Source organism: Labrus mixtus, chromosome 13 (genome assembly GCF_963584025.1).
Source record: "Labrus mixtus chromosome 13, fLabMix1.1, whole genome shotgun sequence".
Lineage (NCBI taxonomy): Eukaryota > Metazoa > Chordata > Actinopteri > Labriformes > Labridae > Labrus > Labrus mixtus.
The window spans coordinates 24544186-24570331 of NC_083624.1; the positions used below are offsets into that span (position 1 = coordinate 24544186).

The 26146-nt window shown below is 39.4% G+C and overlaps 1 protein-coding gene across 1 annotated transcript; it reads left to right on the plus strand.

The window, feature by feature from the left end:
* The first annotated feature begins 255 nt into the window (after positions 1-255).
* On the plus strand, positions 256-25352 carry kcnj3a (potassium inwardly rectifying channel subfamily J member 3a). Its single transcript, XM_061054329.1, has 3 exons — positions 256-1893; positions 2902-3118; positions 23381-25352. Exons 1-3 carry the CDS (start codon positions 1216-1218, stop codon positions 23974-23976), a joined length of 1491 nt encoding a protein of 496 aa, XP_060910312.1. The 5' UTR covers positions 256-1215; the 3' UTR covers positions 23977-25352.
* Positions 25353-26146: the final 794 nt, after the last annotated feature.

Genomic DNA, 26146 nt, shown 5'->3' on the forward strand with positions numbered 1-26146 from the left:
AGAGGTAAAAGCAGCACACAGGCAGCATTTGTAAATGTCCATCTCACATAAAATGTAGAGTAAATAATGTGTAAAAGGAAATGTTTGAAAAGAGGATGTTTTAAGTAGATAAGAAGGTGTGAATTATTTTATTTTCCACTCGATCCCCCCCCCCCCCCATAATAATATATTATTGCAAAGAGTCAGGAGCCTGTTAATTTCTTTTTAGAAGGCAGGAGCCGTCCAGTGTGTTATTTAAGTCATCTTAACATCTTTGGCTGCAGCCTCACACATTTGATCAATTGGAGGAGAAAAAAAACTGTCAAATCAGGCGATCCTCTTCCCTCCTCCTCCTAAATTGTCTGTCTTTGTAGTACCACTAGGCAACAGTGCGTGCATCATTGGAACAGTGGAAGTGCGCAGGAACCGCGCAGAGAATTCGACGGGAAAGAAGGATCCAAGCAGGCAAACAAAGGATCATCTGGTGGATCTCTACAGCTGAAACATGACAACACAGCCAACATTTCTTTAAGAGATGCCTGAAAAGAGCCTGGCCATCAGCGTCGATGCGCGCAGCCAAAAATGACGACAGTGGGACAGTGATTTCTTCCTCCAGCTCGTCATTTTTTACATACTCATATGCTCGGATGCAACTCTTCTCCTATGTATACACATCACAAAGGAAGGACTGGAAACCAGATCTCCAACACAAGGGCGCACAGACACGTTTCATCCTGGAAACCGTTTCCAGCGATCTATTACGCAGAGATTTTTCTGTTTTATGGGGTCTTAAGGGATTTTGAACTGAACTTTCGCATGAGAACTTACTGTGCGAGTACTGTTTTGAACAGGTCGATACAGCCCCAACCTTCACGGGCGATGAGTAATCCACGACGCAGCAACTGATAAACCTGTAAAAACCTGGACTGCTACTGGCGCGTTTGGATACCTCATCCTGTGCGTCTTTCTTTTTTCATTCATATGGCTTCTATCATCGAGGTTTGTAAAGAACTGATCCATTATTGATGTTTCATGGCTGTAAGGTGTAGCAATAGTAGTGTGTGGCGAAAGAGGACAGTGCAAGACTAACTGGTGGCGAAGACAGCACACTTTTTTATCGCCTTATTTCCAAAAGGGGAAACATTGCGCACGGGCACTGCAGCAACTACAAGCCACGCTGTTTTTATTTTTCATCATTGAATCCTTCGTTATTCCTTTCGCTGCTGTCATCGTAGTATGTCTGCACTTCGAAAGAAATTTGGGGACGATTATCAGGTAGTGACCACCTCATCTAGCGGGTCTGGATTCAACCAGCCTCCCCCGGAGAAAAAGAGGAAGAGGCAGCGCTTCGTGGACAAGAACGGGCGATGTAACGTCCAGCATGGGAACCTGGGTGGTGAAACCAGCAGATACCTCTCAGACTTATTCACAACACTCGTAGATTTGAAATGGCGCTGGAATCTGTTTATTTTCATCCTCACCTACACGGTGGCTTGGCTCTTCATGGCCTCTATGTGGTGGTTAATCGCGTACATTAGAGGAGACCTCAACAGAGCACACAACGACAAGTACACTCCATGTGTGGCCAACGTGTACAACTTTCCCTCAGCCTTCCTCTTCTTCATAGAGACCGAGGCCACCATAGGGTATGGGTACAGATACATCACAGACAAATGCCCCGAGGGGATCATTCTCTTTCTTTTTCAGTCGATCCTCGGATCGATCGTCGATGCCTTTCTGATCGGCTGCATGTTCATCAAGATGTCTCAGCCCAAGAAAAGGGCCGAGACTCTGATGTTCAGTGAACATGCGGTGATCTCTATGCGAGATGGAAAACTAACTCTCATGTTCAGGGTCGGCAACCTGCGTAACAGCCATATGGTGTCTGCACAGATCCGCTGCAAATTGCTCAAAGTAAGTGATGCTACTTTTAGTCAAGAGGGATCCAGTATTTGAGTCCTGTACGTATTGTTTATTAACTAGGATCATGTGTTAATAAGATTTGAGGAATTGCCTACACACTGACATTTACAGTAAGCCTCCCCATTACTGTACATGAACCCTCTGAAATATTATAGACAAAGACCACAAATAAACACCAGCAATTCTTGGCCATAGCTAGGGCACAGAAAGCCTATTTTCCTCTTTCAAAAATTACTATTATTATATTTTGCAGTCATAACAGAGGAACAATAATCCGCCCCAAGTTTTCCAAGAGGCCTTTCCCTAAATAACTTCTCTCCATGTCAAACCTTGGGAGGGAAATGAGGTCATACTCTCATTTAAAACATGTTCAAAGTGGTAATGTGTTACACCTCAGTGTAAAGCTGCTACCATCCTTCATTAGGAGAACGTCATCTATGGATTTCCCTTCTGAACATTTTGGCTTCACCAGTGTAAAAACAAATGCTCTACAATCCTAAAGCAAGTCCACAAACGAGCATGGCAATCTTTAGGAATGGTCAATGAGATTAAATGTAAGGTTTAATAAGGTTTAAGGTAAGTCCAATCTCAGAAAGTTTATCCAAAGCCTTACTGCTTTTGTATCCATTTTAGCACGTTATTAAAACTGCTTTTTAAATGGAGACGAATGAGCTTAGTTGTTCTTAGCTTCCGTGAAAAGCAGGTGAGTGTTAGGCAGATAAATCAAACAGTATCAAATCATTTAAACCATCTTGTGAGCTTGGTGGTAGTTAAATCAAATGTGGGCTGGATAAAGTAAATCCTCTATATGTCATTTAAGAAAATAAAAGAAATGATCCAGTAGACTGCTTGACAGCTGCCCTGATTGCACCTAAAACATTAGATTTCTTTTTTTTTAAAGTCACCACAAACCTCTTAATGAGCTGCACATAAGTCTGTCTTTACCCCCCTTTTTTCCCCCCACCAAGCATCTCTGTCTCTTCCCGTACGCTTCCCTAGTCTCGCCAGACGCCCGAGGGCGAGTTTCTTCCGTTGGATCAGTTGGAGTTGGATGTGGGTTTCAGTACCGGGGCAGACCAACTCTTCCTTGTCTCACCGCTCACGATCTGCCATGTGATCGACACCAAAAGCCCTTTCTACGAACTCTCCCAGAGGTCCATGCAAACAGAGCAGTTTGAAATCGTGGTGATACTTGAAGGAATAGTGGAGACGACGGGTGAGTAAAAGTACACCTTTAGAGGCTTGCCTTTGGAAATGAGGGTTTTTTTACTGCATGAAGCTCAAAGTACATCAGCCGAGGATGTTGCATTGTCTTCACTGTGTTTTTGTAGGTGTTGCATTGTCTTTTTCTAGAACAAATCTCGTGAATAATACCCGACAGCTCCCCCAAAGGTGTCAACAGCTGACATATTTAAGGACTCACTGTTGACCTCTTGATTGCATCTCATTGATTTTTTGCTCCTGAAGCAACTTACAGCGCAGCTAATAATAGCCGTGCTTAACATTCATACATAATAGATGATTGACTCTGTCTTGAAGGCATAAGGAGGAACACTTGAAGCATTAGAAGGTGTTTCTTGATTTTGGAGAAGTTTATCCAAGTTTCACATAAAAAATCCAGAAGGTCAATTTTGGACAATAAACATTTTCTTTTTCCTATCTAAAAAAAAAAAAATCCATTCTCCGCCTTTGTGCCCGCACAGCACTTACTTCAGGGCTGCTTTTCTTACAGGGGGGGATAAGAATTTGCTTTCTAGGGTCCCTTTTGAATAAGGGAATTCCATTTCCACAAAATGAGTAATGCCCCGAGTAAAAATTCTCCACTGTGGTCATTTTAAATTCAAACCGTTTATTTGACACAGCTGATGTAGTGTGAGGGGAGAGCTCTTTTTTCAGTGCTACAGGGCTTAATAGTTGTAATAGGATGGCTGAGAGAAAACAACATATGGGAGATGTGACAGCCCTCCACTGTAGACCGCAATTAGCTGATAGTTAGTGCTGTGTTTGAAAGTCTCTTCGCAGCTGAGACTATTCAACATATCTGCAGTTTGAGACATGCAGCATTCTCGTTGTGTTGTTTGGATTTTACGTGTTCAAAGGCAAATTGCCCATGTAAGGCGTCACAATTTGAAGTAGCAGTTCAGCGTGGCTTAATGTGTCCCACAATATAGCATACTATACTGTTGGAGAACATGATTTATTCTCATCTAATTCTGGTGTAAAGTTGATCTAAATTTTACAGTTTTTAATGAGAGTAATTATGCAGCTAACACATAAATACACAAGCTGCTCTGGGTTTATGATATGACTATATTTATTTATATAATATCATGTATTTATAGTATTATATAACGGCTGCCATAGAAGTGTCTAACAGTCAAAATCTCAGTTTTTACTACCCTGCTTTGGGATTGTCCGGCTCTTGTTTTCACCTCACAGAAATGTCTGCATCGAGGAGCACTTGAGCGTATGTGAAGCCAGTTCCTGAAGGCTGATGTAGGAACAATCTATGGTTAAACATTTATGTACAGTGAAAGTCTAAATCCTCAGACGCTTTCATTTCTGGCCAATGTAACTCTGTTTCCATGGCAACCTCTCCTTGAGTATTCAGGATTGCAGCACTGCACCTAAACTTAGATTCTTTTCTTTTTTCTTTTTATTCCTATGGTATAGGGATCATAACACAACCATAACACCCTTTCTGCAATAAAAGCAAGGCAAACATGTGATGCCAAACATGAAATGAAATTGCTTTTTTTTTTGCTGACAGCATCACCTGCTAATACAGAGGATCTAGAAACGCACACAGAGTTCTTACTGTACGAGGAAAGTGTTGGCCGGAACAGGTGATACAGCAGAGAAAGAATAAGATGAAATATTAATGAAGCTCGTTGTTTACTAGCGAGGATGATGCCCAACTCCCTAGATCTCTTTTTTTTTTCATTTGTTATGCGTGGAAAAAAAAAAAAGTCTGGAACACGAGTTAAAACACTCTCTGCTGCAGATTAAAGCTTGCACAATCTTTATCCCTACTACCAGATTATAGAAAACACACAAAGGTGTAACATTCTTGGCATTGTTACCTTTTGTTCCCTTAGATCACACACCTTTTATTTTACACAAAAACAACTAAGTGAATTCTGGAAGATATCACGCAGGAGCCCGGGTTTGTTCCATTAAGCTGTAACCTCTGACAACCTCTCCGTCGTATAAACAGACACGAGCCATTCCTCATTCCTTTTGAAAAGGAGCCCAAAGGTGTTTTTTTGATCACCACCTCAGTACGATGCATGTTCCAAATGAGACATGTAGGATGTCTGGTAGCAGCATATTTTCTCCTGGAGTTGTGCCAGTTGTGGCTCTGTGGTATCGAGTTGCTTTTCTAACACGGCTGTGCCAAGTTGATGTGCTGCTGAGGATAAATTGGGTTTACATCACGTTGCAATTAATGTAGTGTACATGGCGTCTGAAACACAAGCTAGCTGTGGGGGGGAAAAACACAAACAAGAAGGGTGTAGTAACAAGTTTTGGTTGAGTTAACAATAAGAACAGAGATAACGTTTTGACACAATAACAACCAATACATGTCACAGATCTCATCACTCCACAACAAGGATCTTCTTGTGAGGTGCTAACGTGTCATTGGCCACAGAGAAGATCTGCATGTCAGGCTCTGTGTGAGCAATTCATCCCCGTTATTATTGTTGTTGATGTGAATCGCAGCACAATAACACAGAGCCGAGTTACATCTGCAAGATTTGTGAAGTGCAGGAGTGACAGGTGTTTGGATTACAAAAGAGGATTTTAATAGTGTTAATATGAATAACAGGAAATGACTGGAGCCAGGTGGTATTGGTCATGGATAGTGCTAATGCCCATTAATAACAATAATTATACATTTAAAACTTAAGATCATTTTATTTATTACTTTTTATCCATTTTAATTTTCAATTGTATTTCTTGTAATTCTTTTAATAGCATTATTTTCCAATAATATCCCCAATACCTTTCATTACTGTATTGGCTTTTATTTATTTTAATGGTTTTTATTGTTGTTATCTGTTTGTGTTGATTTCTTATTTTTTCTGTTTTATTCCTTTTACCACTTCTATTTCTTGTATATACTTAACTTTTTTTTACTTCTTTTTTATATTCCATGCTTTAGCTGTTTGTACTTTTAATTTCATTTTAAAACTTCTTCCCCTCCATCATTCTTATCTCTTATCATTTTTATTTATATCTCTTTAGATTTCTCTTATCTTATTTTGTATCTTCAACCCACTTTTATTGTTTTTTTTTTATTTATTATTATTATTATTTTTTGTCATTGTCTTTATCTCTTTTAATTGCTTATATCTTCTTACATCTTTGGCCCTCTTGGTCTCAATTTGTGTAGCTGGGTTCCTGTGTTTCCTGGGTTCTGATGATGTTTGGGTCAAAGATGTTGTTGCTGTTTTTTTGTTGCTGTTCCATCACTGTTGTTTTGTTGTTGTTGTTGTTGTTGTTGTTGAGGTGCCTCTGCTGTTGTGCTTGTTTGGCTTCTTACGCTTTGTTCTGTTTACCTCTGCATGCGTCAAAGCACTTTGTAAAGCCTTGTTTTCTCAAAAGAGCTTAACAAATAAAGTTATTATCATTATTGTTATTATCAGCACTGAGCTGTGACACAACTATGTACCAATTAGATTTGCAGTTGAACAAGTCCGCAATGCAGTAGCATCTGTTCAGTTGCAATCTGGTAGTCTGCTGAACAAACTGATCACAGTTTGTGTTCTGCGATCTCCATGTTGTTTCTTTGAATGATTAGTTCATGTGCACGTATCTCTGCACATGTAGCTGCTACTCGTTTACAACAGGGACCATACATTTTTAAAGAAAAGTAAAGTTGCCCCGAGAAAGTACACTTTTATTTAGAACTATAATGGTCTACTCATCTGATCTGGCCTGTGGCAAAACATGACTCAGCAAAATAACATGCTCATTGACGCCATAGTTTATTTGGTTGCTCAGCCGTTAACGGTATAATATAAGCTTTTACGTTCCTTTCACTATGGTCACCTTCAGGCATTCAACAAACTTAACCTTGGTATTAAAATTTGACAAGGTTAAGCCGTCTTATTCTTACTCATGTACACATAATCAAATACCTAACTTGTCCCCTAACGTTAACCAAAGTGCTGCTGTTGCCAAATAGAAGTTTAACTTAGGGTAGTATCACTGTTGAATATTCTCCCAGCTGTGTTTTAAAATCAAAGAAATGGAGGAGAACATAGCTGGGTCAATTTGAACACCTTTAAAAATTGTTTGCAATACGTGTGGATTCACCTTTTGCTGCTCCAAGCTACCTGAATGTGACCATTTCTGATTTACCTTCATGACAACAGAAAACGCTCAATGCTGATTGGCTTTCACCAAAGTGCCACCTAAGTTTCTTGCTAGTGTTTTTTTTAATTTTTCCTCTAGTGTCATCCCTATGATCTTGTCGTTTACATTTACTTTGTAGGTTACGTGTACAGCACATCACAGCTTTATTCAGCTATGTTTCCTTATGTCTCATTCAGCGGTTAAAAAAAAAAAACACCTAACATTATCATATTGAATATTGATGTAATGGATCACAAATCTAACGGCTCGGATCTGATCACAGATTTTTTTTTATCACGTTCTGGGTTTTTTTTCAGGATAAACAAACCTTCCCCTCAGCTAGCCATGACTCAAACTGCATTTTAACAGCACTACAAATCAAAATGCATCTCAATGAATCTTGATAATGTACCTCACACTCAATTTTTTTTCACCATATAGGCCTACACATTGCTACTTTTCTAATAATAATAAAACAAGCAGTTAGATAAACCTGAACTCAGTTAGTATTGAGAAAGTGCTTTAACAATCTGAGAACAAAGACTGTTATGTAAAAAGCTGCATCATCTCAACAACAGTAATCGTTATCCCCCATCAGGGACAACAACTTTAAAAAGAATACATTGAAATCTTTTTGTTGTCTTTATTTCTTGTTTGAGCTTTGACAGTGTTGAATACGTAACATAAACACACTGTTTATTACGCTGATGTGTGTTTCTGGACAGGTGGCTCTTGCAGCTGCAAACAGGAAGTGTGTATTTAGAGGCTATATCTCCAGTTTGTGGACCGAACACAGGGCTCTGTGATAGAGCTTGTTTGGCTAAATATAAAGCTACTACAGCTGTAACATTAATAACATTAAGCTAGTGATTGTTGTTGCACAGAGTCAACGGCTGATAGAAAATCAAAGCAGCGTTTGAAATAAAGTAACCATACATAATGAAATATAAACATTTAATGACCTGTTTCTGTGTGAAAGTCTGTGAAAAATATATGAAAAATAGACAGCAGGTCTTCATGATACAGAAGAGGATAGGGCCACTGAGTTTTTTCTCAATACATGTCAGAACTTAAAAAAAAAAAAAATCAGTGGCCTGAATCGTTTTCTGTATCATAGTCCCACTTAAACGCTACACTTTTCACTGAGAGTCTACACAGATATTTAGTGGGGGTATATTTACTTTACACCATGTTTGTAAGTTTACTTTGCAGAACGAACCATATGAGGTGATCTGAATGAATCAAGTAATTTGTTTCACCCCGAATAAAAAAATAAAATAAATAATGGCAACAGTAAAACAGTGTCACTTTTCACCATTCAATTCTGGAATGGAAAGAGTGAGAACTCACATGGATCCAAAGAGGCATTTGATTGGTATTTTCCATCCAGACCTCAGAGCAGTGATTGGTCAGAGTTTGGATTACAGCAGGTAGAAAGGACGGCTCTTTTTTCGGTTCTTTTTCAGAGTAATTAATAATTAATAATAAAGTAATTTATGGCTATCAGGGTGGAAAGACATTTTTTAATGAATGCTTGATAAAATTACCAACCCTATTAGATCATGCAAATTTGGGGGCTGATGAAAGGTGGGTGCTGCTGGCTGTCTACTATACTGTAAGTGTCACCTTAGCTAGGCTAATTCATTCACTTAACCTACCAGCCTGTGTGTGTTTTCGTAGGGACCTTTGGGCCCAATTTCAGGCTCATATTATGATCAATAAAAGAGTACGCTGTGCGTTTAACAAGCTGTCCAAGAAGTCTGTGAATCCTTTTGTTGGTGAGTGAAATGCTAGCATTACTTTATGGAAATGTTAGCATGAATTAGCAGTGTATGTATGTGTCACCATACTTTGTTTCTTAGCTTATTTAGTGTGAACATACAATAGTTAAATTGTGGCAGTAAGTGCTTTGTGAGAATTCCTTGTCACTGTGTGAAAACATAGAGGAATGTATTGTTCAGAGAACCACTTCTTTCTCCGTGGAGATATGAATGTGGCTAGTCTGCTTTGTTCCACAAGCTCTCCTAGCTCTCTTAACATTAAGTCTAGCTAGCTACTTAGCAAGCTAATGAATTAAACCATGAACTAAGACTGGACTACTGATAACTTTACATTTGTGAATCCCTCGCTTGTCTTGTCCTCCACCCTGTTATCCTAATGTGGTAACTTGTACCTCTATAATACCAAGATGATGATGCCATGCTTCAGTACTGCTGCTCAAAAACCATCATGGTTGCTACATCAACTTCTTCATTCACTTTATGACATTGGTTCCCAACCTGGGGTCCAGACACCAAAGATCTGAAGTTATCAAAATTAGATTTTGCAGATATGAACTCAAATAAATGAAAACACAGTTACTGGATGTTTTAGTCACAGGTCTGAAGATGAAACTGTGTAAAATACATGTTTCTGCACTTGCAATTATCAGGCTACTCAGTCAGACATTCTGGTTCAAATGTATGTTAATGTTTGATGTATCATGTATCACTTTTTTGTTTGGGAGGGCAAATATGTAGGGAAAAGATTGGGCACCGATGTTCTGGTCTAATTAGACAAGGTGATTGAAAAAAGCTTTGTGGATGGATGCACAAGGCATTCAATTCAATGTGTAACTGCATTTGTTTACCTCAGCAGACATTTTGATTGGTCAAAGTATGAAAACCACAGATTTTATAAACAACAGCTTCTTTCTGTTTAAGTTTCCCTGTAAATCAGTGGGAAAGTGTTAGAGCTACATGGTATTTATTCTTTGTCTTCCAGGATGTGTCAAAATTTCTTGCGGAGAAAAAACAACAGCTTCTTCCTTATGTGTAGAGTTGAGCATGTAGGCCTATGAGTTCCCATAGCAAATGAAAAACAAATAGTGAAATAATGTAGTATTAATAGCATTGCGGGGTCATTCTACAGAGCTGATCATGACCTGACTTTGACTCATCCGCTGATTCAGAACTACTACATGCAGCCTCTTAAAATACATCACAAGTTTAGATAAGTGTCCCATTACTGCACCAGTACCGCTGTTCAACACTACAAAGGCTTAAACGCCAAGCCAGAGCCAATCTGTTCATTAGTGGAGCTGATTCTCGAGGACCCAAAGTAAACTGTAGCTGCCAGTAACAGACGTTTATGTTCCCCCAACCATGAAACTAATCAGTGCATTGTAACTAAATTCGTTTTCTTATTTTCTCTGCGGTCTTTGTACAGGATGCTGTTGCACCACAATGCTCTGAATGCTGACGCTCCTGCATGCTGAGGATTGAATATTTATTTATGCAATTTAAAAGAAGGCAGTTTACAGATTAGAGAAATAATAACTAATTAGCATAAACAAGCTGATGTTTTTTTTTTTTTAATGGGGAACTCATTTTCATTTCAGAGCAGAAAGAAGTCTGAAAGGAGCACGTCAGTTTATCCCTGAATGTTTGTACAGTGTTTGGGTTCTAACATGGAGGCAAACCACAGTGTTAAGATCCTCAAAGCTCTGCAAAGTGCTTCTAAATTCACTCATCAGCTATGAAAAGCAATGATTCATGAACTCTATCATCAGCATAAACCTTTTTTCTTTTCAGAGGGATGTGACTTTCATGCAAATGTGTTCTGTGTGATCATTACACTTGCTATGAAATTCATAAAATGGTGCAAATAAGAAATATTTAGGAAATGTTTTCCAACAAAGTTGGCAAGGTTTAAGGGATTAGGAGGCATAAAGTTTTCTTCATGATAAACCAAGCTGTCCTGCTGTTCATTTAAATGCTTGTATTTGTTTTCTCAGAGACTTTTGACTTTTTCTCACCCTTCTGGTGACACAGCACATTTGTGCTGCAGGCAAACAATCTCTGCTTACTGAACTAACTAATAGTCTCATATTTGAAAATTATTTCCCACTGAATGTGTGTTGTACATGAAACTCAGCGTCACATTTCATCTCTTGATTTGATTAGGAGGCAAATTATGGCAAAAAAAAAAAGAAAAGATCAGAATCTCTCGCCTTTCTCTTCTAAAGTCATGCGTTGATTGTTTTCAAAGATTGCTGTCAGCCCCCTCTTTTTCATACAGCTACAAGGCTTTTCCTCTGATTCACTGTAACAGAATAAAAAATAGAGTATCCCAGCTATCTGCTCGTTTTAAAATGATTGTGGGTGGCAGGGGCTTGGTTGCATATAGACAGGATCAAGTGGTTATGTTTATTCATATGTTTTTGTGCATAAATGCAGGAAGGGGCGGGAGAGAGAGCAGCTTTAAATCATGATTCTGTTACCTGTATGTTCCGTATTTTAGATTACGGAGCTGAATCTTTTAAAGAAAGGTATTTGGACTTTTGCAGGTTTAAGTTTGAAAATAAGCGAAAATGTGTACGAAGGTGGAGCTTTAAGATTTATGATGAAATCTATTCAGGCAGCAACTCTCTGACCTGTGTTGTGGAGAATAATAATTATCATGTCGCATAATACTATCATCATCAGCTTTAATTAAAGTTATTGCGGTTGCGACACAAATATACATAAAGAGTATATTTAGTCAATGAAATGAGTAATAATTGCTTTCATGCAGGCTCTGCAGCCAGCATAATTAATTGGAAACATCTATTGCCACTGATTAGCAGAGCAGCAAATGTCAAAGCCTGATCTGTTTTATCATCAGCAGATGTAATTGAAAGAAAATAGAAAGCCTTATGTTTGTCCCACCAGAGGCCCTCTCGTATTAATCATATGAGTCTGGGGCCTTAGCCCCAAGGGTCAAGGGTCGTCTGAAGCTGAGAAAATCCTAGTTTAAGCAAACAATTGTGTGAGTGAACCTCAGTTATAAGCTAGAAACTGACCATGATTCATTACACTGTAAGTGAGTCTCTTGGTGTCTCAGCCCGTGGGTCAGAGGGTTAAAGATGGTTCAGAGTGAGAGTTAAAGCTCCAGAGTAGGAGTTGCCAATTAAATCTAATGTGCTCAGGGTGAGAGCTCTGGAGAGATGCTGCTGTCCCTGCTGAGCTCCACCTGTGCCGTGATAAGCCACGTGTTGATACCAGAGAGCTCTCGTGTTAAATAGGTTTTCATGCTTCTTGGTCATTTGTCTTTATTAAGAATACATTCTACAGCTAACGGCCTTAATTATTTTAGCATGAAATAAAATGTTTGCAGGGTCACAGAGAGGTGTAGTGATACATTAAGTCTGGATCCGAATAAAATGATCTCTCTTTCCTCGTGCTCTTCATTTAAAAGGACCTGACAGTTGAATTTTCATTGCAGAAAAAAAATAGGGGTCTACATTATTTCATATGTAAAATAGCTTCACCTTAAGTTACATTTAAGGACATTTTGTTGAGTATAATAATACATTGTATATGCCTGAACATGGTCTCAGTGCTGTCACCCATCAGTTACTGAAGGGATTATGCATATCTCCTTCATAAAATCTAAACGGATAAGATATAAAAAACTTCAGTTATTCATTTGCAAAAATGTATTACATTGAGTAAAAATAACAGTACACCAAGATTTTGTGGTGCAAAAATGGAGGGTTCTAAGTAGAGGTGGGGGAAAATATCGAGATTCTTCTCTTCTAAGATTTAAAATCGATTCAGAACTTCCAAAAATCAAGGTATTTTTCAATCGGGGATTTATTTATTTATTTTTTTGACTTATCAGTCACTCCCTGCTAAGTGCTAAGGCTAGCTCTTTAATTCAGTAGAAGGCAAACTAGAGCAATAAGAAATTCAGCCAGTCTGACAGATGACTGGAGTAGATCTTATGTATGTACTCATTCAAAAATAGACTTTGAATCCATGGATCAATGAATTCAGAATCGTTTGGAATTGAAATCGATTCTGAATCAAATCGGGACCCGAAGAATCGAAATAGAAATCGAATCGTGAGACACCCAAAAGCTTCCCAGCCCTACTTCTAACTTTGTGTCTTGATTATGGTGCTGTATTAAACATCTTAGGTCATCCAACCACAACCCCCATGGTGATACCAGGTACTAAACTTAAAAGGGTGGCTGCTTCTTTGCTGTATTATCTCCCTTACTTAGGAACTCACCTCCTTCATTCAAATCATCCGTTTCTGTTGAATATTAAAAACACTTCTTAAAAAAACACTTTTTAAAATCAGATTTTAGAAAGTACGCTTTTGATCTCTGTATATGAGGATCTATGTATTAGCATTTCCCAAATGGGTATTCATAATGTTCTGCAGAAATGTAGCCTGGTTTAGCATAGATGTGGTATTGTTTTACACTGAAATTAGCATGCCTAATTTTAGATAAACAAAGATATTCTTAGATCAACTCTTATGTCTACTGTGCATACAATAATGGCACTGGGGATTAACTCCCCATTATGGGCATTGCAGCGAACCGTCGATGACATCCTGGATTCATTATCCCTTTCAGATGAACTGTGCTGGCCTCCCGAGGGGAAGCACGGTAATTGTGTCTTTAGGGATTTGTCAAGTCCCTGTTGGATAGCAATAAATCACCGGTTGAGAAGAAGTGGAGGGAGACCTGAGGTGAACTTGTGTGACCAAGGTGCCGTCAGTGCAGAGGTCTTCTGATCACTCAATGAAGACTGGTCATGGTGTATTTTCGTCTTTGTTTTTTTGACGACTGTACAGTATAGCTCATATTGGCCCCTGTGTCTTTGGAGGATGGACTCTCAGGAACACTGTTTCTTTAAGAGGTTACCGGGAAAGGCTGTGATGCACTCACAATGTTGTTCGATGGCAACATTGATTGTTGGAGCTTTGATTGTCCCTGAAGTGCAGGTGAATCAATCCTGTGGCCTAAACGCAAAGCCACATGAACAAGTTCTTAAGGCTTGTCTTCTAGAAAAAAAAGCCCCTCCTCTGGGATGGCTCACTCTATCTCTTCACTGGAGCATGCTTAGGTGTCCCACTACAATCTGCTCTTCAGCTTGAGTGACAACAAAAAAAATAAAAGCAATTCCTTAACAACGAGCTGGCACCATGTGAGGGTTTAGAAGTCCCTCCTTTGTCTCCTCCTCTTTCAGCTGTGACTCCTCTTCATGGTTTAAGTACATGTAATAGCTGAGATCAATAAGGGATTACAGCTGTCACTAATTCAGGATGGGTAAAAGGTTTTCTGATCACTTGTGTCCTCAATATATCATAAAAAGAAATCATTTGAACCCTCAGTGGGTTTGGACATATTCTCCTTTATGGTTGTTTTGTGTCAGTGGAATCAATAGATCGCTGCTTTGCTCAATTGGTTCCTTTCAGTGCAGCATTCAGGATTGCCTTTGCTTGGTAATATGTGCTCTCCTGGCTGTGTTAATGGCCTGCAGCCATATGTTCCTTCAGCCTGCATGACACTCCACCTTATGTGGAGATGGTTGGCAGCTCTTGCTCCTGTTCCTTTCCCTTCCTTCTCTTCCATTCCAGCCCTCAATTGCCTCAGCACCCAGGCTCTCCCCTCCCCCACAGCCGCCTGCCTTTTCCCCTCCATCACCTTCCTCCATCGCTCGGTCGTTTACTGCATGGGCGGAAGCTACCTTTACAAATGGATCTCACACTAAATCAGCATTTAAACACGGGGAGTGGGGACTTATGTCCCTCTTTGTAAAGTCAAACTATGAAAAAACAGGTCGCTGGATGCTTGTGGATGTTTCTACACTTTCAGCACTTGATGGTGGTCACCATAGAAACAGATGATCAGACAGGACTTGGGACCACAATAGCAGTGTCTGTATCAAAATTAGATTTCTTTTTATGCTGTTGTAGCCACAATTTGTTCCATCCTGTGTTACATTTTATTGAAAAGAGAAACAAGTCAGTTGTGAAATGTCAAAGCACTTAAGTAACCAGACCTTTTCACTGAGTTTTGGTCTCTTCAGTACACTGAAACTCACCTCTGCGTCCTTATATTCTCCTCCTCTTCTGCCACACATTAGCATATTCATCACAGCAGCTTAATCTGTTGTAACACAAATCACAAAATTAGACAAAGGGGAATTCTGCTTCCTGTTTTGCACAAACGAACAACAGGATAATTGTCTCCAAGTAATTGTCTTTCCACCACAATCCAGCACTGCAGCTAAGGCATTTTTTATGCCCGGCCAGAGCCAGCATCCCCGACAATGAGATCAGGATGAATCCTGGAGTGTGTTGTGTGGTTGTGTTGCTGCTGTGTGTGTGTGTGCAGTGTCCAGAGCCTCATGCTTGTGTTTTTGCTTGTATTTCTTTCTCATACATAACACTTGAGCTGTTTCCACAGCCGTGATAGACTGTCAGGGGACTTTGCTGACAGCACTGCACTGGTGAACGAGTTTGTGTGTGTGTGTGTGTGTGTGTGTGTGTGTGTGTGTGTGTGTGTGTGTGTGTGTCCGGCCATTTGAGTGACTGAGTGAAAGAGAGAGAGCCAGAAAAAAAAGGGAGGGATGGTGAATTTGTCACTAAATAGGAGCTTGCGTATAAAGCCTCCGACACCCACCTTCCTTTTTTTTTTCGGTGACTTGCTTTGTGAGAGTTCATCCAGAGGAGTCATTTGAATAAACCTTCATTTTCACAGAGCCGTCAATTTGGAGTGTCATTTGCTCGCTGCCTGCGGGGTTGTTGAATCATATAATAGCGGTGATTTCTTTTTTTCACAAATCTAGATTGAGACCGTGCCTTGGTGGTGTGACCGAGCTGCTCTCAGGTCTGCCCTCTCCTTCCCTCTGTGTTTCAACAGCAGGATGAGAGCTGGAGAATGTGGCTTCCCCTGCAGGCATCAAACAGATATGATCCCCTCGCTTCAACAACCTGGATTAGCTTCTTTTAGACGACCTGGGCTGTGAATACCACTTTGTCTTTTTTGTTTCTTTTCTTCTTTTTTTTTTGTTTCTATCAAGGCACATAGCAGGCTGCCTCTGAGTTTACTGTGCTCCTTCTATCCCAGCCCCCAAAGAAGGCTTTTTATCTTCACTGTCACTCGGCTGAATGTGCGGCTGCCTCACTTTGTTAGACCAGAGGAGCAGCCAGCTCTGTGTTATGGAGGGAAAAGTGCATTTATTTAGTCTCAAGCTGAGATGGCTTTTGGGCATCTAAATCTCAAAAAGTAAAGTAAAGTGTGTAATGGAATCAAATGGGAGTCGTCCCGTCTCACCGCTGTGTAGTCTTTTCCACTTCGGCTCACTTTCTCAAATTCCATTCGGTTTTCTTATTTGGATTACGTATGGAGATTTTATTAGAAAACATATCTGTTGCTGTGACAGCAGGAAAAAAAAACCTCAGCGTGAAACACACCTGTACACATCGAGGCAGAAAAAGTGTCCTCTCTGACTTTCTATCTCCGTTTCCCCTCTGAAATTCACCTCAAATGAGATGCTTTTTTTTTTTTTTTTTTACATCTGTCTTGAATTTGTGGATTCAGCAGAGGATTATTCTAATGCCGCTCATGCTGTCACATGGATATTGCATGCTGTGTGAGAGCAGTAAACTGCTGGGTGAACTTCAGCAACAGGGGGGCTTCTGACGGGATTTCACACTTTGGATTAAGGTATACATCGGCCAATCAGCAGAGATCATATATCCTGCAGTCTATACACTGTTTGTAAGGTGACATCCTGGAGGAACTCTTACAAGTGAATATATGACATTATCACCAAGCTGTCAGATCATATTTTTGTTATTTTCTAAGAATCCTTCACTGTATGCTGCAGTCTTTTATGTCATCACATTGATTTCTTTATGACTTGGGCTGTACTTTATAAAATAGGTGCTTTACAATCATACAAATATAATCACCTAGGTAACGCATTTGTGTCAGTCTGTGCAAGGTTCTTATGATAGTTATAACAAATAGGAAATGTCTGGTTAGACTTTCAAAATGAAGGAATAAAGATAGGGATGATAATAAGGCACTACTTGGTTAAAGCTTGATGACAATTATTCACATTGAATTACTTTTTGACGTTCATGTGATTCATCTCTGAAATAGACACAGTTTAGTTGCCCTTAGAACCTAATTGTATTGGTTGTGTTTAGAATTAAGATAAAATGTGTGTTGAATAAGTATGTATGTACACTGGTTAGGCAACTAACGCAGGAAGTGTAACGTAACTACAGTATCTAGCAACAACAAAAAAACACACATCAAAGTGACTATGGTACATTTGTAACAGAACTAAAGTACTGGAAAACATCTGTCCATTTCCCCTGACAGCCAACGTTAGCAGACCATCATGCTCTTCCTACCATGTCATCTGACCTTTATGTCAAATTCAAGCATCTTGAAATGAAGCTAGAGGAGCACCTCCAGCTAGTGCTGTAGTACTCGAAATCGGTCTTGGTCTCAAGACTGCTTTTTGAAGGTCTCGGAATCGAAAGCATTTTTACCTGGTCTTGTCTCGGTCTCAGACTGGGCGGATTCCGGATTTGAAATCAAGACTTCCACTGAAAGACTTTTGTCCAAGTCAGTAGAAAGAAATGCCTCTTTCTAAAAGAACGAATAACTTTGAATCATTTGTAGTTTGATTTTTTCCCCCTGTTACGGCCTAAGAAAGTGACACCGTCTGCTGCACACAACATGATGATTTTTCAGTGATATTTATGGTCTTGGTCTTTTCGCAGTCTCACCCTGCCTTGGTCTTTGTCTTGACTCTGTCTCAATCCCTAAATGTCTTTGTCTTTTCTCGATCTCGGAGCACTCTGGTCTTGGTTATGTCTTGGTCTAAGTTAGTGTGGTCTTGACTACAACACTACCTACAGCATCATATTCTGATGCATCGGGCTGCTGACCAAGCTGCTGTTTTTGACAACATGGAAGTGAGAATGGGCTTATTATAGCAAATGCGTCAGAAAAGCAGTTGATGGTTACATCTCCAGCCGACTGAATCCCTTTTAGCACTCAGCCAAAGCTGTGTTTTTGACTATCTGGGGAATGCTGCGTTGTTCACACAGCTCCGGATGTTTCTCTTGCAGCTTAAGGCTGTTCTGTGTTAACCTGCTTGTTGCTAGCTTGTCGCTGCATGATGATGAGAAGGTGGTGTTCTGTTGATTTATCAGAATGATTCTCTCCTGCTGCTCATGATGCTGTAAGAGAGTCATGGAAGTAAATGAACATAGTGATGTTACAGGCAGTAAAACTAGAACAATCAGCTTGAAGATACCCTGTAGAACAAATAAAATAACTCATATTTGATGTGTATTTCAAATAAATCAATTCCTTTCATATTGTACAAACTTTTTAAAAATGTTATTATTGTAGCTTTTAGTATCTTTTTCCACTCTCACCTGAGGTAATTTTCCATTGTTGAGAGACTTCTTTTACTTAAAAGACTTTTACTTAAGAGGGGCATTTCTTAAAAACATTTTAACACACATTTGAACTTTTTAAATACCCTCACAATGCTGCTCGCGTCAATGCCGCTAATTAACTGTCCAGAGCAGAAATCTACACTGTATCATAATCTGAAGAAGAAATGTTCTTGTCATACATCTAGTGAGCAATAAGATAGTGTAAGTGGATATTGTATACCACAGTATGTTTTTCTCTGGTACAGAATCTCTATTTTACAGGACGTTATTGAGGAAAGCTCCTCCATTGAGAATTCAAAATCTTTATTCTATTGGTCTACAGAGTCACAGAATGAAACAGATAAACATGGAGTGAAATTAGAAGTGTGATGGATCCTCAGAGTAACAAATTTCTCTCTTAATGAACATTATGAGAAACGGTCTCAACATGGATTTCACTGATTGTTTTTCCCTCCTGGTTTCATTGGTGTCCCTGATCTCAGCCATAGTGTGGTTGAACTGTGATTGTATTCTTGTTGGGTTGAAGAATGAATGCATCTGCTTTGTAGTGATTCCATTTGTTTGGGTAAGGCTATGCAAAGAAATCATTTTAATCATTAAGATTTTATTGCTCAATAATTTGATTTATTTTCAGCTTTACTACACCAGAAAATAGTAAAAGGCAAACAAATGAAACCAGTAAGATAACAGATGATTTAGTTATGGTGATTTTGTTAGTCAGTGGGAGATAATGTAGTTGAATGGCAGAAGTCAAATATTTCCACTCAAACACCACAGGTTGAGGCTTTGGTAGATGGCTTAAGACTGTTGAAATAATAAAGCTGATGAAACTGCAAAAAGTTTTGTTGGCGACTTGGCGTTGGAGGCAGGCACATTACAACCAGCAACAATGAACTGGAGGCAGAGTAATATTTAAAAAAGACATCAGGGACGAACAGGGTGTGCTCTGGGCTGTTTGATGGATTTTATCAGCCAGGGAGGACACCTGGAATACGTTCAATCTGAAACCTTAGTCATTATTTTGTGTATTGAAAGACACATTTGACCTAAAAAGGACGTTTAAGAATCAGTTTTTCCTGTGTCGAATGATTGTAACAGAGGTCACAGCTAATCAGACCTCGCTGTATCAAAAAACTGCACTCTTCCATTTCTGCTTATACAAGCTTTATGCTAAATTTGTAAAATAAAGATATAACCAGATGAACCTTGAAGAAGCATGCAGTTTAATCTGTGTGTGCTTTTATGGTTTCACTTTGTGAAACTTTTGTGTTACCAATACAAGAAACAGGCCGTGACAACACTGCAATCTGATGTGTTTCTCTACACTGTTGTGATGTGTGTGTGTGTGTGTGTGTGTTAGCCAAAGATGTTCCCAGCAGCAAACAGCAATAGAGATGGAATGAGATCTTTGTCCCCTCCTGCTGTGTGTGTGCGCCTGTGTGTGTTTATAACACGATGCTCGTATGATACGGACAGAGGAACTATGAGGATGGCACAGTTATAAAACACAGCAGCAGTGTAGTGTTACAGCGATAGATGAAAGAGGAAGAGACCCTTGCTCTGTGCTTTAATAAAGAGAACATTTGTTATATGTGCCGAGATGAAAAGTCACCAAAATATATGATTCCTCCACTCCACTGAAAAGCCTCTGATCTGAGGTGTTTGTATAATACAAGGTCAGGTTCTTATCTGATATTGAAACCATTCTGTTCTAACTCTGGAGTCGTGCAGATCATTTGATCCTGCCCTCGATTGGAAATCAATTTATGGTATTCTTTTTTCCACTTAATCTTAAAGAGAGACTTTTGTTTTCTTTTCTGTTGTCTCTGTTACTTTTTGCACAAACTCAGCAGTGGAAAGGTTTATGGCTGTCACATGAACACATTCCTACAGTTTTGTTTCCATAGAAACACTGAGTCTCAGGCAGGCGTGTGTTTTATAGTTACATAAGCCTTTGCCAGTAGTACGAAATACACACCGACACGGGTATTCTTATTTGTCTTCCTATTTTTAGGAATCATATTAAAAAAAACAGATTAAATATCGTGTTTTATTATTCCACGTCTATTTTTAGCTCTTTAGCTGTATTCTGATGTGATCTCGAGGTTTTCTTTCTAACACATTCGTCTACATAAGAGTACATTTCCATAACAAATTCAGACTATTTTAAGTCCTTGCTTCAGTGAAAGTCGGGGAACAGAGTTCAGTCCCGTTGCTGTGTCTGTTAAACGGTGTGCTGTGGGGACGTGGGTGTTTCAGAACAGCTGGTCTTTAGCAACACAACTGTAAGTATGTGATGTAACTGTGTTACTAATTATGCACGGCTCAGACAGCAATCCTTGAATAATGCATGGAAATTAAATTTATATTAATGACCATGATCAAGTTGAGGTCTTTAGTTAGATTTTGAAGGAGGGTGCGGTTTGTTAGACTGTCTGTACTGGTGATATGCTCTCTGTTCCTTTGTGTGGGTTGAGTGAAGGGGAGAGTGAGATTCAGCCCCAGGCCTGCACGGTTCATGAGCATCCAGAGGTCTAAACAGGAACTTAAACAGCATCTGCAGGAAGAAAAGAGCATTATTAATAGATGAAAGACAAAGCTATACATGTCTTTTATATCACTGTAGCAGCCTTAAGCCTCAGGCACAATTTAATTTCACTTGTTCCAACCTTTTTTTTTCCCCCATAAAGCTGCTATTGATTCTTTAGTCCTGTATCTGCTAAACAGACGTCCAGTTAGCACAGACTGCTGTATCCTATAAAGCAGGTATGGCTCACTTCTGGAGGTGATTAACAAGCTGTTAGAAAGTGTTTAACACCACAGTTTTCTCCAAATCAGTATATGTAAGCCTGCTGATGATCAAATGCTGACTGTGTTTTGGCTGCAGGCAGCTGAAAGAGCTCACAACACAATAAGCTTTCCATTCACACTTAACTCTCAATCGCTCTGGCCTCAAAGTCCTCATTAGCTTTAGCCGCTTTATTCACCGCAGCGCACACACTTCCGTATGCCCCAAAGGCTGTGGGACTCCTGAGCCACAGTGCAGAAGTAATACTTTGAATACCCCGAACGCACTTCATGTTCAACACTCCTGCACATCTGCCATTGTGTACAGAGCTGCTGTCATTGAATTATTTTATGACCTTGGGAATCAGGCAGAGTCACAGATGCCTCCAGTTTCATTGTAGGCTGTCCTCACAATCAGCCGTGGTGTGTCTCACTGTGAATGAGCGCTTCGTCTGAGTCTGGACCCAACTGTCTCTGCTCAAACAATAATAATCTGGTAATTAAAACATGTGATAACAACACGCTGCAGTTGTTGATTTCCTAATGGATTTCAACAAGTCTTAGCACGAGTGCCCCAAGCCAATCGTCTGTGCTAAAATAAGAGCTTTTAGGACTGATATTGCCAAATTAGAGTTTTGTTTAGGATATAAAACCTAATTATAGATTTTCCATGCTTAGTTTGAGTGTGAAATTAAATGATTTCTTTTTTCATCAGAATGTTCTCTGTGCTCAGAATCATAGGGCTTAGCTGTAAGCAGAGTAAAATGATATAATGCACTGCAGCTTTCACAGCAGCTGTTGCATAATGGTGACGGGGAAAAAAATCACTAATAAGCATCCAATAAGTTTGCATAGAGAGAAATGTTGTTGTGAGATGTTTTACAAATTGCAATAATTTGTTTCCAAGGATGTGAGGGGAATATGTAAGTATTGATTTAATTCAAAGTCCCTGTTGAGGATGGTTTTATTCTAAATTCATTAAAATCTGATATCTTCAATTAGTGCAGCATGGTTACATGTTCATGCACACAAACACTGAATGTGCTAAATTGGATATTTGGTTTTAATTTTCAATCTGAAAGTGACACAATTGGATGCTTTAAACTGAATTGTCACGCTCATTTTGGCTCCTCTCAAGCTGAACAATGTTTGTGTGACAAATGTTTCCGTTTGTGTTTCTGAATTAATTTGGATTCTCTTTATTGTGTCAGAGAGCTTCAGAGGCATTTCACTCAGGGTTAGACCTCCAGAAAACTTTAGCCTGCAGCCGTTACTTCTCTGGGTCTGCCTCTCCAGAAATTTGGTTATCTTAATCCTCCATCTTTGTACCTACTGGCCAAGCTTAAGATGTGAACCTTTTTAGTAACATAAAAGTGGATGTGAAGAGGAGCTGTATATAACACAACATGCAGCATCACTGTGTCCTCCACAAATGCATTCATATCAGGTTTTTATATTTCTTGTTTCATCCCTAACCTGTAATGTGCATTCATGTGGAGCCTCTAGTTTATAGACGGTAAAACAAATACTAAAAACATAAAGATGTCATACTGTGTTTACTTAGCGACTGTATATGATGAGTGCATATGTAGTTCTTTATGAACAGTAATTACAGAATGTATTAGACCTTTTATGATTAACTAATTAACCGAACAAACACAGCAAATAACTCAGCTGTACTTCTAATTATATTTCAAGTTAGGCTGGAAATTGCTCCTAAACATCACGTTTGGAAGCCGAATAATCCATTAAGCTTTTTATTTATGCAGCTGGCTCTGTAATACAGTAAGCACTCATTCACTGAGGCACTTTTGTTTGCATTATTGTTGGCTCTGTGATCCGGGAATTGCAAGAATCCTGATGAATACCGTCTTGTTGATGGAACTGTGCCAAGCATATAATTAAATCAGCGCTCCGTTGTTTAACACTGGAGTCATGAAATATTTCATGTCAAAATGTTAGCCTCTCGTGTGTTGGGCTGGGGAAAGACAAAGGCACATAATTTGTTATAATTTGAAGCCTCTTCAAGAATTTTTCCAGAAATAATTCATCAAGTTTTCTTTTTTTCCCTCTTGGACAGGAATGACCTGCCAGGCGAGGACGTCGTATACAGAGGACGAGGTTCTGTGGGGACATCGCTTCTTCCCAGTCATCTCCCTGGAGGAAGGCTTCTTTAAGGTGGACTACTCGCAGTTCCACGCCACGTTCGAGGTGCCCACCACTCCGCACAGCGTGAAGGAGCAGGAGGAGGCCCTGTTGCTCTCCTCGCCCCTCATGGCTCCGTCCCTGTGCAACAGCGGGGAGAAGAACAGCTCCCTGGACTGCCTGGAGACCCTGGAGGACAATGACAGCACCACCAAGCTGCCCACCAAGCTCCAGAAGATCACAGGACGGGAAGGCCTGCCCAAGAAGCTGCTCCGGATGAGCTCGACCACCTCAGAGATGACTTACAGCTTTGGAGACCTGCCAATGAAGCTGCAGCGAATCAGCTCTGTTCCCGGGGTCTCTGATGATAAGATGGCTGGCAAGGCCTCCAAGATGAGCTCAGAGCCCATGAGTAAGTCAGTGGCGGACTTACCTCCTAAGCTGCAGCGACTTGCTGGGGGAGGAGGGGGAAGGATGGACGGACACCTGCCCCCCAAACTCAGAAAGATGAATTCAGATCGCTTTACATAAAGGCAACATACTTTAACTAATGCCATCCACCTTTACTTCCCCACCTGAAGTCCTTGTACTATTCCCCCTTTATTAATGGACAATATTCTTATATTAAAAGAAATGTAGAATATGTGCACAAATACCTTATATAAAGTAGGGTGATGGAATTGAGCACATTTGTCCCAGGCTGTAAGTGTATACATGCTATGGCGAAAGATCTCTGATATATTTTTTAGGATGATGTACAATTAGCACAATCTGGCATGTAAGAAACAGCGCATGTAGAGCAGAATCTCAATAATTTCTGGCATGACATTTATCAATATCTTATTTTACAAAAAAAAAAAACAATTTCATTAGTGAATTTACTGACAGTGGAAAAATTGCACAAAGCCATATGATTTACAATGTGGAAAACCTACATTACACGGTTCTGATTTGTGGTGAGGAAAGGCACATACATTTGTTTTGAGTTGATTGCTTTTGTTGTTTAATGTAAAATTGTGGCAATGTTCTGTTGATTGCATGCTCCTCTTATTGACTTAGCTATACAAAGGTAATAGACAAGATGTTTAGCCTTAACTATATTACCTTGTTTCCATTTTCACGTTTGTTCACCGCTGGGTTTTTTGGTATTTCATATATAGACTATTTTACCATGTGCAATTTTCTGACTTTATTAGTTGATCAAGTACAGAATATGTTGCATATGATGCATTTTGTCTTTTGGAGAATGCATTATTGGCATCATATGAGCTGTCTGAACTGGGCACAATGCTACACAATTTTCACTTGCTTATTAAAGTAACACTTAAGTTGAAAGCGTCAATACTTGTACTTGATAAGCACAAACATCATACCCTGTGATATTAGAAAGCATTTATGGACATTTTTTTCATTAATGACCTGCTTAGGGCTCAGTACTGTGCAATCACTTTATGTCATAATAAAACCAATTTAATCTATGGTAGGCCTTTGTAGTAACACAAAACACGCCATTAGGATTTCAACTTAGGTGTTACTAGTTAGATTAGAGGTGGGCCTGTAAGGAAACCATAACCTTTTGTCTTAAGGGTCCATAACCTCCCTCCTCTGTGATGAAAGCAATAATATTACAATGAATATAATCTTTATATTGCCACAGGGTCTACCACAGCCCCATATTCATTCTGTTTACTGAATCCATGCCATGAAATCTGGTTTTCTTGAAATGCTTCAAAGACATTGTATGATACCCAATCTATTCAGGAATAAAGATCTAACATACCTGTTTAGCATCCCGCTACTTTGACTAGACTTAATGCATGCTTTACCCATTAGATCAATACAAAATGATTAGCAATGGAGGTGTTAAGAATGACGGGAGGCCAACAACTCTCTTACCTCACATATGTCACTGTATAAAAAAGTCCAAGACCAAATATCGGGCAATTGCTAAAGCTAAACATTTTCATTCCACTGTGCACGTGTATAGGCTAACATTTTTACTTAATTGGCTAAAAGGAATATTGCTTGACCTGAAGGAATTAGTCAACCTTCAGAGAGCTCGTATACCATGTCTGTACTGTAAACATGTAAAAGGAATTGTACATTTTGACATTCGGAAAGATTATACATGAAGCCACAGCTAACAATTAGTCAGCTTTTGCCTAGCAGAAAGATTAGCGTAAGCTAGCTTCAACCTACAGTTTGTTTAAGCTCCTTTTTATGTTATATATTAAATCATGTTTCAAATATCCTGATAGGTTGGTTTTTAATTACTTGTATAGCAACGTTAGCTTTATTTATGCCTGTTTTAAGTGTTTGTGCACTGAGCTAACAAGCTAAAGATAAACATACAGACATGACAGAGCTAGCATTTTACTTCTTATGACAAAATGTGTACTTTTCTTTGTTGGACAGATACAACAGCACTTCATACCAGATAATACCATAGTTTTAGTATTTTTAAGTGTATTATTATGTACTCAGAGATGTCTCTGAACACTTATACTATGCATTAAATGAGCTGAAACAGATTGACTCAGTAAAAAAAGATATACTCTGATGGTCACTCCAGTTTTGTATGCTGAACATGTGCTCAAGTAGATAAAAAGAGCAAACTGTCAAAAAATCTCAGGGGCACAGACGCAGACGATTGTATCTTTTTAGAATCAGTGGACCGGTCTGTAGACCATTTTCAAAACAC

Bases quoted from the DNA above. Each gene is read 5' to 3' on its own strand.
- kcnj3a (XM_061054329.1), top strand. From the start codon at position 1,216: ATGTCTGCACTTCGAAAGAAATTTGGGGACGATTATCAGGTAGTGACC. The intron at 1,894-2,901 runs GTAAGTGATGCT...ACGCTTCCCTAG, and splicing joins TCCGCTGCAAATTGCTCAAA to TCTCGCCAGACGCCCGAGGG. The intron at 3,119-23,380 runs GTGAGTAAAAGT...CCTCTTGGACAG, and splicing joins AGGAATAGTGGAGACGACGG to GAATGACCTGCCAGGCGAGG.